General features: G+C 42.4%; 1 protein-coding gene across 1 annotated transcript in view; it reads right to left on the bottom strand.

The window, feature by feature from the left end:
- The window catches only part of MYL3 (myosin light chain 3), a 35,544-nt gene extending 22,393 nt beyond the window's left edge, over nt 1-13,151 (bottom strand). The window contains exon 1 of the mRNA XM_082753686.1: nt 12,953-13,151. Coding sequence (XP_082609812.1) covers nt 12,953-13,075 — 123 coding nt within the window. The 5' untranslated portion in view covers nt 13,076-13,151. The remainder of the gene's footprint in view (nt 1-12,952) is intronic.
- Nucleotides 13,152-14,473: the final 1,322 nt, after the last annotated feature.

Raw genomic sequence — 14,473 nt, 5'->3', positions numbered from 1 at the left:
ACCCATTGCAGCCACCTCTTGCCTGGTGGAGGAGGCGATGACGTTGGATGCAGTCAAGCCTGTGCTCAAGAGGCAGTGTTTATAAGGTGCTGTCACCAAGCAGCATGGCACACAATGACATTTAATTTACAGACAGATGGGGGGGCGATTTGGGGTAGTTTCTTTGTGCAATCATTAAATCATAGAGAAACAGCATTTCTACCCCTTGCCAGGCTATGACTGTTACCTACCAGTCAGCACCAGCCACAAACAGTGAAAAGTTATTTTCCTTACCAACATTTTTTTTTTTTTTCTCAAACATTCAGTGGTTATTGTCAGGCTGCTCTTAACCATAGCTGGGTTCTTGGTGAGCCTGTTTTTATCTCCTTGCTCCCCGGTGCTGTTTTGTTAAGGCTGGGTGGCTCATAACCCAGTTTGTTTTTCTAAGGCTGTTCACAGGAACAGGCTTCTCGCAGGAGATATTTCACCCACGTCTGCCCAGTGGCTGGGATGTTCTGCTGCTTCCCAGAAAACACAATTGATGGATTGTTTCTGTTTCTATTCTGGGCTTTGGATGCATTAATTTGCTGGAGCAAACAGCTTTCACAGGATGGATCAGACCCAGGGGTATGGCTCTCCTACACCTGTTGGAGGGCAAGAGAGGGGGCACTGGTCTCCAAACTGGCCATGCAGGCACCTTGCAGGTATGGTTTGCGCTTACACATGGAATGGGCATTTGGATAAAGAATATGAATTGCACAGGGGCATAAATGGATGTAAACATCTGCTCTTCTACATATATGTTTGCATATATGTACATATCAATTTATACATACTTATGAATACACAAAGGCATATATATGCACACCCTCATTTCTGTCATGTATATATGCTTATGCATACATGCATATAGCATGTATGTATATACATACATACCACATGCAAGTAAAGTATGCACAACTCACATTCACAACCAGACGCATACATTAACTCCTGAGCCACCAGAGAAAAACAGAAGTGAGGGATGATCATTTATAAGGGACCACCATAAATCCAGAGGCGAGGATCTCCCTTGGCAAGTGTTTTTTCCAGCTATGCTTCAAAAGTAAATAAATAAATAAATAAATAAAAATGCCCAATCTCTCAGTAGAAGCCAACATAGATTTTTCAAAAAGTAAAACCCAGGTATTGATCTGGGATAAATCAGCACAGGACGTGGGTGGCTGGAGGGGTCTATGCTGATTGACCTCCACTGGGAATCAGTCCATAATGGGAACAGCATTCACAAGCAAAAGCCACCAAAACCCTTCCATATCCTTATCATTAGTGGCAATAATGCACCATTCCCTGGCTAGGGCAGGGGTTCTGGGAAGCAGCTATCTCATCAAAGGGAGTTGGGCTGCGTGCTGACCACATACCCTGAGCCCAGCACGATGCTTTCAGTTTAAATTTAGTTGAGTCCTTCTTCTCCCCGGCTGTTTTTTTTCTTTTAGGATTCAGATTGCAGATAGGATAGGGGAGGGAACAATGCCATGTAAGATGAATGCGTACAATGTAATGTGAAATTAAGTTCAAGAAGGAAATTTGCTAAAGAGTAAAAAAAAAATGCTGGCGATTATATTGGCATTGCCCCTCTACTAATATTACATCTATTTCCTTTCCCATATTTCTTTCCACTTCTTTCTACTGCCAGCTTATGATAATTTTATACATATATATATAAAATGAAATATTGTTAGGAAATATGCTTTGACATTGCTTTGTTATTGCTGTTTTTAATAATACCTGAGCTTTAACCAATCCTTTTGCTATTTGGAAACCTTACAGCAAAGTCTAAGCAAACAAACTAGTCCAGGAGCTGTGGGAGGAAAGAGGATGAAGGTGGAGGAGCTTGCTATTAGTCTGACATCAGAAAGCTCCATAGTTTGAATCCATTCCGAGCCACTACAGCTTTTAGAGGGGGCTGGGGTGCTTTGGGACCCAAAGTGCCAGTGCCTGTGCAGCGAGGTGGGCGCTGCCTTCGGCTGAAGCCATGTGCATGGAGAAGCAGAATTTCCTATGCTTCTGGGCTTTGTGTAGAGCTAATTGGTCTCCCCACTTTGGGCTAGTCCAGATCAGGCACTGAGTGCATGCCTCTGATGCAAAATCAGTGTAGATACACTGCCTTGTCCTGCTGCCATGGGGAAGAGCTCTGTATCAGCTTTTAGGTATTTGCATCACCTGCACTCTTCTAACACCTCCAAGCCCTTCACAGAAATCCGTCTCAGAGCTGTAATTATCACTATCTCCATTAGCTGCTGGAGCATAGAAGTGAAGGGATAGGTCTCTATCCAAGGTGACTGCTCCCAGGGGCACCGCTGGGGCATACACAATGATTTTTAAGGGCTCTTCAATCAGGGAGCTGCATTTCAGCCACCCACACTAGGAGTGTTTGGCTAAGGCTCTTTGTAGGCATCTTTAGAGACTCGTTGCCCTTGGCCAGCATGGTAGGGACTTCATGACACTTTGGGAACAGTGCAGTCACCAGCCTGCCCCTGGGAAGGGACGGGTGCAGGACCAGGAGGGAAGGCATCCACTCATCACTTAGTCATGTCCTCAGCCCATCTCATGACTTGTGAGGCTTCACTTCCTGCAGGGAATGATATTTTTTTGGTCACTAATGGTGTTTTCCATCCTATCAGCACTGACACCAGGGCAAAGTCCACCTGGGCACTGCTGCCTGAATGCTAACATCCTCGCAAAAGTTAAGAGAAAACCAAAGTTTTTGTTAAGAGCTACTCTCCTCCCTGCCTCCACCCCAGCTACTCTTAACATTTTTCTCCCTTCTCCAAGTTAAGATTTAGCTGGTTTACGAGAGAAATAAATAATCTGTCTCTACAGTCCAGCTTTCCAGCAACTTGGGAAAAGTTAGCACTTTGGCCAGGGCCTTCTCCATGCTCTGAGCTGTGCATTTAATTTAAATTTAATAGTTATTGCACGTTACACAAATGGTGATTAAAACCATATTGATTGAGGTTTAGCAGTTATGTGAGAAATGCAGATCTTATTACAGAGCTGCTCCGTATCCAGAGTGTGCTTTTAATAAATCCCTGCTATCCAGGGGCAGATTGGAGAGAGGAAAAGGACCAGAGAGAAAAAGGCAAAGCTGGGAGGCACCGTTGGGAGGGATGATGGCCAGGCTGCTGGGTAGGGTGGTTCTCCCCCTTTTCCCACCGTGGGCAAACACCCAGAGCACAAGACCTGCACAGCTATAGACTGTGCAAACAATCTCACAGAGCCCTTATCCACGCCACGTGCTGGAGAAACAGACAAACACCCTGGCTGAGATCTCAGAAGATAAATTTCTGTGGCAGGATGCATTGCCACGAGGGCTTTCTAGGTCAGGACCTGCTACAGAAACACTTGAAAACCCCAGAAGCTGTCCAAACAGGGCTTATTTATTATTCTCCCAACCCATCCTTTCGAGAAGCTGCAAAGTACATTTGGTGGCAAATTAGAAATAAACAGCTCTCGTGTTCTAGTTGGTCTGAGATAATGACTGAAAAGACAAAGCGACCCAGAAAAATAGTAACTGCATTTAAACCACCCTGCTGAGGGCAGTGCAAAGCCTTTCAAACCTGCTCTTGGCTTGGCGCAGTTCTGAGGGGCATTTGCATGCCTAAAGGCTGGGGAATGCTGCGGGGAGACCAGGGGCGCACAGACATGAGGAGAGCACAGACAGAGAGAAATGCAACATGCCGGGTACACGGGGAAATGTGAAGGGAGGTGAGAAAAAAACACCTCTAGCCACGTTTGCAGAAAAGCTTACTTTTAGTTTTTGGTGGCTAACACCCTCTACAAAAATCATCTTCTTTTCACGAGATAAAAAAAAGCCATGTTCAAAAAATTCTACTGTGCTCCTGGCACTCAGCGATCCAGATACAAACTCAGAAAGCTGCACGTTTTACTGCTAAGGCCCAGAGATTCACTAATGCTGCAACTCTGAGTTACTTCAAATTTTAAAAAGAGTATATGAAACTTGACAGGTTTTCATCTGAATATCCCTTAGATAAGGCCAAGCTGTTTACAGGTTTGGATTTGTACGTCTCTCTGCCACAGACTTCAGACATTGCAGAAAAATTATTGTTTGGCAGCTGCACAACAAAGACTTGGAAGAGGAAACTGCCCAGAATCATTATTTTTATTTTTTTTTTTTAATCATACTACTATGTATTTTAGGGTGCCACTGAGCAATTTCCAATTTTTCAGGGAAAAATTCTTTTTCATTAAGAATGAAAACAGCTTTTGGTTTTGTGTTTTACTTGATGACAGTTTTAGTTGGAAATGAGGGAGAAAAAAATATTCCAGATTGGTCAAAATGTTCCCTTTTGCCCAAATTGTAGTAATTTCAACCATTAAAAATTTCTGGGTATTTTTTTATATATATACAAAGGAAAGAACCCTCTAAAATTAGTAGCTGCTTCAGATCAAAAGAATCTAAACAGAGGATTAACTAAAAAAGCTGAAACTGGTAATTTTCTTGATCCTTTTCATATTCTTTTGAAAACCCTTTGCAAAAATCTGTGTGTTTGCAAAACACTCCAGTGTCACCAAACTGCACTTGCCAAATCTCCCCGAAAAACATTTTTACGAGAAACGTCGCCCAGCTCTGCGAACAAGAGAGATACACAGAGATAGCCAGACTTTCACTGGCCCAGAAAATCCATCTGGAAAGCAACTTCAATTTCCAGAGCTGTTTGGTTTTGGCCTTAAGAATGAGTGGAATACACCACAAAGAAACCCTTTTGCTGCATACGAGTGCATGCTTCCTCAATGTCTATTTCTTCACCCTTCTAGTTCAAGACAGCATTTTGCTAGCAGCTGGTGAGGAACGTCTCCTGTTTACAGGCTGAAAAACCAGAAGGGACAAAATATGATCATCATCCTCCATTTCTCTCCAGGGGAACCAAGGCACAAGCAGGTATTTGATGAGTGAGCCATGGTCTGCCTTGGTCTGCAAGAAAGACAGAGGATGAACCAAGGCTCTATCCTCCAGATCACCTTCCCTCTCCACTTGCTGATCTCACAGTCTCTTTTACCACCTGATCTGATTCCCTTTCCCTTGTTTTCCCATCACAGCCCTTCAAAACCTGCCATTGCACAGTTCTGCACCCTGTCCTCTGGGGATGCCCCCAGCCACAGGGACTTGAGTCATCCCCCATCCTGCCATCCAATGCAACATTTCACCAGATCAAGGCCACAAATTGTTTCCTAATGTTGAAATACCCCGTTTGCCTTTCAGGCACTGCTGCACTTCTGCAAAGCAAGCTGCCAAATTCATGTCAACCTGGGCCAGCTGCTCCAAAGGGAGGGACAGAAGGGAGAAAGGTGCTGTCTGTGATATTAAAAGCTGCCCCACAATGGCAAGTCTGGCTGGGAATGTCCCATGCTTCCAGAGTGACAGACTGTGATAAATAAAGGAGAGAATAAAAGAGCAGAGCTGTCTTTAGAAGTGTGCTATGGCAGCATGGCATTTTAACTATGCTTATCACTGGGGTCCATCCAGGAGAGCTTAAAGAAATTGCTACTGGAGCATTATAAGCATGAACAGCACCTGGTTTTGTGTACACGGCAGGGTGTCTCAGCCACTGACTCTTGAGAAAAGGCTTGAAGTAGCTGCATCCAACAGACCCTCACAGCTAAGGAGGTTCTGGAGAGGGAACAAAGGCTGCTGACAGTCCTGACAGCAACCTCTGGCTGAGCTTCAGCTCCTCGTGCATCACCAATGGCACACCTCTGAACCTCCTGCTATGCAGCAGGAACAAGGCAGGATGAGAGAAAGTGTCATTTATAGAGGGAAAGTCCCATGCCATGGACCTCAGCTGTCCCAGAGGAGAGGAAACCCCTCCAGGAGGATGATCCCCTTCCAGTTCCCACCTGCAGGAACTGCTGTCCAATGTGAGCTGAAGTCCCCAGCTCAGATCTTTCCTAGGAAGAACCACTGGTACTGAAATTGGATTCCCCACAGCTTCATAGGGATGATAGATTGGGAGGATGTGGGATTTTCTTTCAGACATGGTAAAGAGAGTTCAGGATCCTGAGGATCTCATTCTTTCCTGGGCAGCCCAGAGACAGTATTTTGGAGTTGGTCCATCATTTCTTTTGGAGCAGAGACTCGGGTAGAACAGCGAACATTCAGCAGCCAAAGTCTATACAATGGAAAAGTTCCCAAACCTGCAGAAAACCAAATCTGCTGAGCTATATGGTGTTATAGATGCCACACAGTTTTACCGGTTTGTGACTGGCACAGCCCATGTCTGTCAGTGGGCTAGTGATGAGCCCAAAAGTTTGCAGCTCTCTTGAGGCAGGGCACAAATATGAGATGGCAGGACTCCTTAGCTGCCACCCAAACATGACTCAAGTGTCCCTACCCTTCTATGGGCCCTCTTTACCACCACCTTATTTGATCTACCTAAAATGCTAATTTTAGGGTGAAATTAATGAACTTCTGTAAATGTCTCTTTCTCTTTAATGGGAGCCTGAAGAAACTAGCTCCGTCTTGTATATTTAACTTGTAGATGCCTGAAATATGGCAGAAGAATGCACCTTTTTAAACTTTCTTTCTTATTGGACTCAAAATGCTTTCCCCTAACCAAAATCTTTGGGCTCAGTAGAGCACATCCAGATCAAAATCAGAATACAGAATGTCAAATCAGATCATTAAATAATCTTAAACTCTATAAATTATCTAACTATATAACTAAAGTAGATAGCTATATAACTAGATACACTCAGTGACATTAAATGCTAAAAGGTCATGTCAGAACCTTTGGCCTTCCTCACTCACCCTCATATTTCCATTTGGTATAAGCTGAGCAGGACAGAACACCCTGCCCAGCTGGGGTTTGAGTAGAGTTGAGTAGAATTTATTCTTTTCTCATTCTTGTGCCCATCACAAAGATATCTGGGCACTCTGGTTCCTTAATGTTCTTGTGCAAGAGGGAAATAAGGGTACCTGTTAGTTAGTCATGGAAAATTTTTAACGACTCAATCACATTTTCCAGTGACTCTCTGCACGTACATGAATTGTTTATTAAGCTCCTGTGTTTAAGATAGTAACTCAAACTTATGCAGCCAAAGCTTTCAGGCTGGAGCTCTTTTTTCGTCACTATAACCAGCTGAGAGATATCTCATCTATGCTAAAAGTCCAGATTTCCTCACTAGAAGTCAGACTTGACTTCAATTTTCAAATAAAGACTCATTCTATCCTAAGAAAAATATCTGTTATTTACAATAAGTGGCATGTGAAATATTATTCTAGAGTTAGGGGAGTTTGTGTTATTGTTATGCTGAAAAGGAGTTTGTCTCTCTGTGTCTGAAGATATCTGCCAGATCAATGCAATTTTAGAGCACATGCCTAGGAGGCATTTGCAGCACACTAAATTAAAAATAAATCACAATAAACTTGCAAAAGTTCTCACACCTTGCCAGAGCACTGGTCCACAGCAAGAACAGTGAGTCAGAGGAAAATCCCATAAAAAATTGAAAGTAAAAACTTCCCACTGACTCCCAGGAGTTTGCAATGGGGTCTTTTGTCTTTGCTGAACTTTCAGTCATTTTGGCCTGGGGCCTCCTCAAAGCTCACTGCTCAAATTTCTCTGTGCTTGAAAGGCTCAGAAGAAACCACTGGGAGAGAAAGAGGCCCAGCATGGGCTAAGTTTAGCCTGGCAGGTGTCTGCCCGCTTCAGAAACCTTCAAATATGCGAGCACAGGAGGGAAATTGCTCTCTAAAAGTAGTTCTACTGAGATGCACTGCAGGCCAATAATAACAGTGGTGATGACAATGGGAATATGTAACACCTGTGAGGAATGAAACCGAGGGGAAAAATAGGTTGGAGAGCGAGAAAGATGAGAGGGTGTTGGGAGGTAGAGCCCATGTGGAGGCCACGTACAGCTGACTCAATGCCTGATCTTGGAGGCTCAGGCATGCACATGGACAGAGTTCCTACTTCTTTCTCCAGAAAAACGTGACCAAATTCCCAATGCGATCTTCAGACATCCTGAAAGGTTTCAAAGTGACCAAGACTGCATCTTCCCTGTGTCTTACTATAACATAACATTATTTCACCTTACAGTCTGGACATGGTACAGGTACGTTATGTGGGATATCCAGGCAGATTTTCTTCTGAATCAGATGTGTCTTTATTAGTTGGATGCCTTCATTATGTCTCAGAGCATCATTTCCTCAAAGACTATGAGAAATGGGCCCCACAGTGATTGCTGTGCTACACGGGTGGCTCAGGGACAGCAGAGGGAAGAGGTTCATCAATATGCTAAAATTTTAATCATGCCTGTCTTACCTTGGGCCCAATATTTTTATTTTTTATTTTTTCTAGCAAGAAAAGGCCCCCCCTTTCCAGTGCAAGCCCTGTTGTATCATGCTTTCCAAGGATCTGTGTTACAAAGCACCCTGCACTCCTGCCACCAGTCAGCCATGAGTTTACCTGTTGCTGAGCCTCATACAGAAATTGGAGACTCTTATTTACACACAAAAAATCCTTCTTCCTCCAGAGCTACACTCAAAACCACTCTTAAACTATATAAATTCAGAAAATCAGGGCATGTGCATCACAACTGCTGATTGCACACACAAATGCCCCAAAAACATACCTACAAAACCTGTGTCTCAGGCGTGCCGCAACACAAAGGTGTCACATGCAGCACTGCCTTCACTGTTGTCACATTCAGATATTCAGTAATTCAGATATTACTCCCATAAACTGAATTTCTTTAATACAGCCACATTTTAAAGAGAGTCATTTGTTTTCTTTCTCTTGCACATCAATGCAACATATTTACCCCACAAACAAAATCCTTTTTAGACACAAAGTAACTCTTGCTTTTTAATTCCCCCCATCTCTAAGCCCTTCTCACACATATGTTCAATGCTAACTCATAAATTTCTCCTATGTTCATACTTACTCTGGAATATAGTCCTTGCAGTCACTTTAGCCCCAAACAGATTCTTCAGCCATGTACACAAACTGTTCTGACAATCCCACCTAGAGGGCATTTGTTGTTGAAATGCCATTTGCCTGCTTATTTCCCTTCTGGTTGCTCCCATCCCAGATGCCCTTACATTTTTTCTTGCAGAAAAAGACACTTTTATTTTTGACTGTCCCTGCAGATGTTTGGAAGCCTGCAGAGCTTCTCGAAGGGACCAGGTTTCACAAGGCTCCAAGACCAATGCTCCACAAAAATAAGCTCTGACTGTTTTTTCCCCAGGCACCCATATTACTGCATGCTGCTACAATAAGCATATCAAGTAATGGCACAGGACAACGTGGCTATTAAGGTTAACTCTATATAGCAAGCTGTGCTCCTTCCAGATTCTCACACAGGCCAGCTGTCTCTGTGTGACCTTTTTGTACCCAGAACTTTGGGAACATTTCACCTCAGCTAACTTTGGTTGCTGAAATGTTGGCACCCAGCTACCTGTTTCATCCCCTTCTTTAATGGATCACCATCTCCTGAAGCTGATCCAATCCATACCTATATAGGTGCTGAGCATGAAGGCAAACAACAAGCCTTTAGAGAGTTTTTCTCTGCTGGTTATAGATGACATTTAGGGTCAATGACCTACTTTGCAATGGTCTTTCCCATTTTTTGTGTTCATTGCGTTAAAAGATTTTTCCAGTTTTGTGTTAGCCTAATTGTTTTCAGGAGAGAAGAATTTAGTTCTGGCAACATGTGCCCCCCTAGACAGCTTTCAGTTGGGAATGAAGGATACCTATATGGAAACGACAATCCTCTTGCTACATAATCTCCCAAGGACAATCTGTTCTCCAAAGTGAAGCTCAGAGGCTGTTCTAGTTAAACACTTTCTTAAAAAAAGCATTCCCACAAATTCAGCCAAACTCTTACAGAAAAACAAACAAATGGAAAACCAAACAAACAAATAAACAAACAAATAAATCCACTTTTCTGTGAGTTTCGAGCAACATTTAATCACATCCCATCTATTAAAAAAATTGTAAGTATTTAATCAAGTCCTATGGAGATGTTAAGTTAAAATCTTTACAATAAAACTTTAGAATAATTCTACTTACTTAAAGGTACCCCACATCTAGGTTAATTCAGATCCCCATACAGACCCTAATCTTGACCAAGAAACACCAAAAGAAAAGATGAGAGAATCTTATATGATTCTGGAGTGCAAAATCAGGCCGATGGACCATTGTCATGACAGCATATTGCAAAAGTGAGGTAAAATTAAATGAGAATTATTTAACACTTCCATGGAAATATTATAGTTTTGAGACTTTTTAGTCTCTAAAATCAATTAAAAAAAAAAAAAAAAGTTTAAAACTCCAAAAATAAAATTGCAAAATAGTGTCTGAGAACGAATATTGATAATTGAGACCTTTGCATCAAAACACAGATTTTGATCACTTTTGACATAAGTTTGTTTCTCTTTATGTTTTTTAGTGATAGATTGACTTGAACTGGTTTCACTCTGGAATGCAGAAATGGGATATTTGGAGAACTTCAAATCTCATTAATTCTTTTTTTTTTTTTTCAAATATTGTACAATGATCTAGGGAGGTATTCTGATCTACACCAGATGGCCTGAGCTCCACCAGAGCTAGGTTTATGGAACAGGAAGCAGTGTATTTGCCAGACCCAGCCCCAGTGAGCAAAAAGCTTCAATTTTAACAAAAGCATTTTTGATGAAAAAAAAAAAAAAAACAATTGAAAATTCCCATGAAAATTTCTTTAGAGAATATCATCTCCCCTTGCTATGAGTTTTGGGAAAAAAAATACCCCAACCCCAGACCATGAATCTGCTAATGTGTTCCCTGGTCTGAGTATGTATATTCTAGGTAATAGCATACTCTCCACAAAGATGAAGAGATATTATCAAGGGAGCACTGGATTTACTTATTTTTTAGAAAATCTATACATATTTTTTAGTGCTTTAGAAACCATTAAGAGAGTCCATAGTTTCAAATTGTACTGGAGGGAAAAATAATAATTTGGATGGATAATTGTAGAATGAGTAGTATTTTTAAAAAAAAAAAAAAACACAGACGTGGATTGATTTCAAATCCTATTTGGATGAAAATGTATTTGATGATTTTTAAATTGCTGTGAATACAAAGATGAATATCTATTTTTTGTGTGTGATCTTTTTTATTCCTTTTTTTTTTTTTAATTTATTACAGCTCAACTCTTTACTGGACTTAGCTGCCCTTCATACCACAGCGTCATAGTATCCTATGTGAATATTGCCATAAAGTCATGGTATTCCAGCTGAAGGTGTCAATGTCCTTTAAGAGAAGTTATTGCAGTTGCCCCCTCCTCCTTTTACAGTGCAGGAATGTTAAGCACAGGGACAGTAACAAAGATCTGCATACCACCATGTACAATTTGTCCAAGGTCATAGTGAAAGTCCTGCTCACAGCCCACAGATGCTGATGCCAAGACTCCAAAAACTTGCCCAAAACTGAATTCCTGGTAGTGAGACTTCTTCTTTCTGGTTTTTACTTAAATATTTATAAATATTTAAACTGAAAGGTTTGCAAGGTCCTTATGATTTACATGCAGACATCACCAGGCATGAGAAAGAAACCTGTGAGATGCTGCAGAGCTCCCCTTAATTTCTCCAACTTTAAGGATTTCTTTTGCTTTGCAAAGAAATCTTACCGTGCTTCACAGTGTCTATCTGCCACATGGTATTTACTGTGCAAATAGTATGGGAAAGCCATTCCTAAAGATATGCACAGGGGTTTCTGATATTCTCTGTGAATGTGTGTGGTGCACAAGAAGCAATGGGGAACTAGTTATTTTTAGATCTTTATTTGCTTATTTCATTGTTATAAATCAAGATGTCATTTTTCGATGGTCCATTTCATGGTTATTTTCACAAGAATATGCTACATTTTTTCCTTGTCATTCTTTGAGGGAAACCTCTTTTTTTACACACACAAAAAAAGTGTCTCTGACTTACCTGTTGAAGAGACAATTATTATGGTTAAAAATAGCTGAAAGGGAAACAGCTCTCCAGCCTCATTTCAATGGAATTACCTAATTCACAACTTCAAAACCTGGGAAGTTTCCTACATTTTGGCAGTTCCCTGTCAAAGGGGTAAGTCACTGAAAAGGCAAAGTGATGTTAGACAGGCAGCCCAGAGACTGATTTCCACGGACTAAAGTAGTGGCCTAAATACTGTCAAAAACCTGTTTCAGAAATGCCCTTGCAAACATAATCTTGCCACTACATGTTAGCAAGAGTTCTGGAAGCCCTGCTGAGATCAGCAGTGGCTCTTTCCAGTACAGACTGCACTAAAAGAGGGGGAGAAGGAGAAGGTTCATGTCCTTTGGGGGAATCCTTGGGACAGGCCCTGCAAACAACAGATCATTTGGGAAATCTGTTATTTTACTCGAGTTTCTCTGACTTCCAAAACACATACACACACACACAAACACTGAGGAAGCCTCAGGTTGGTGATGTCTACCAAAGCGAAGGACTGCAGGAAGGCAGCAATGAATCCAGAGAATGTTCTGAGCCCGCTCCAAGTGGCCTTGGCCAGTGGCTAACCAATGGCCAGCCCTGAGTACAGTCAAATTTTCTTGGCACCTACCCATAATATTCCCTGCAGATGAACGTTAGGTTCCCCATTAAGGCCGTCAAAACTTGCAAGCAATTAAATTTTCTACTTTGTGTATTAGAAGGGACAAACAGGTCTGGACATCCTCACAACAAACAAAATTCAGCTTTTGGGCTCTCCGTTTAGCAGAGCCCTCAGTGAATTTGCTCCAACTCCTTCTCTACCTGTGGCAATCACCTTTACTGTTCACCTTCTGCCCAAAACCAAGCACTACTTTGGGTGAATGTCATCTCATAGCACTGAATGCACCATCAGCATCACCACCAACCCAAGCCCCACCAGCCCTGGCTGCTTCCTCCCCTACCAGGTTAAAAGATACATACTTTGATAGAAGCTGGGTTAAATTCAACTTCTTTTTTGGGTTCTGGTTCTGCTGGTTTAGGTGCTGGTTTGGGCTCTTCCTTCTTAGGTTCAGCCTTCTTAGGTTCAGGCTTCTTTGGGGGCATGCTGGCTTGCTGGTGGGCTGCTTTAGGAAGGGAGAGAAGGAGACAGACAGGAAAGGGGTGGCTGCTGCAGGATAAATCACCAGTGCACACAGGTCTTTATCTCTGTCCAGTCTCCTGCAGTCACACATTGTATCGCTCTCAGACCTGTCACATGCCAGAGCTTACAATAGGGCCCCTGCTATAAAAGGACAAGACATTTACCCAGCTATTTTAGAGCCATCCGATAGGGCATTGTAATGAATTAGCACTTAAATGGAAAGAGTTGGGGGATTTTAGGGCTGAGGCTGGCACTGGCTCAAGTATTTTTGGTGTGCGTTTGCACACGTGTACGTGTGCAAGGGGGAGGTTGGGTTGCGGTCCCATTCCCAGTGATGGGTTTTGGCCTCCCCAGGGCTGTGCTGATGCCTTCTCAGCTCACCTGCTGCAGACTATCACTCTTTTTAAGGCTGGATGGCTCCCCTGGCTTTTGTTGTGCCGTGGTCCATCAAAAGGCAAGCCCTGGCTTATATTTAGATATGAGGATGGAACAATATGGGATATTGACCATCATCATAACAGCTGCAGGGAAGAGTTCATGTCCCAGATCACACAATGGTCTTTTCCAGGCAAGGTGCAAAGAATCAGTATTGCTTATAGCAAAATGCATGTGACAAGCAGGGATATGCACACACACATGCACACACAGTCTGGGAAAAATAACACTGGGTGTCTGTAAGTATAGCCTCATGGCTGAGATTTTCCAAACTATTTTAGGGACTTGAATGCCAAATTCCCATTAAAATAACTAAGATAAGGGTATCCATTCAAAGCTTTCCTAACCCCAGCCTTACTTAAATAACCCTTTCAGAGCCAGCTGGAGTTAACAGTTTTCAGATCGGTGTTTGTTTATGTCATTTTTCTAAATCAGAATATCGCTCTCAGAGAATTCATTTCACATCACTTCTATATTGTGCAGATTTTTTTTCTCCCTCCTCAAACAAGACAACTGCCTTCCAAAATGCAAATCATTTGAAATGGGGCTCTCTGCTGGTCTTTCAAGTAAATATGAGTTGAATCATAAATGTCTCTCCTTTACCAAATTGTTATGTTATCCTGGTAATCTACCACTCATGCCCCTTTGAGACCTGCCTGTCCCAACACCGCAGTCAGCTTGACCCCCCCAATGCCCGCCCTCCTTCACACCTTGATTCTCTGGATGGCTCTGCTGGAGGAGCACATGGGCTTTATCCTGCCCAGCAGCTCACAAATCATGGCACTTCCATTACTAGCAGCACACAAGCAGCTTTTTAGTGTGTGACATGGGTACTACACAGAATGTTGCCACCCCATGAAGTTGTTGTCTCCACCACAGCTTCACCAAGAACATTTGGAGAACACCAGGGAGTCTGAGGAAGGGTT

This window comes from Aythya marila (assembly GCF_965140915.1).
Source record: "Aythya marila genome assembly, chromosome: 2".
In the NCBI taxonomy this organism is placed as follows: domain Eukaryota; kingdom Metazoa; phylum Chordata; class Aves; order Anseriformes; family Anatidae; genus Aythya; species Aythya marila.
The sequence above is the reverse complement of the archived record's forward strand: the minus strand, read 5'-3'. Positions and strand labels throughout refer to the sequence as shown.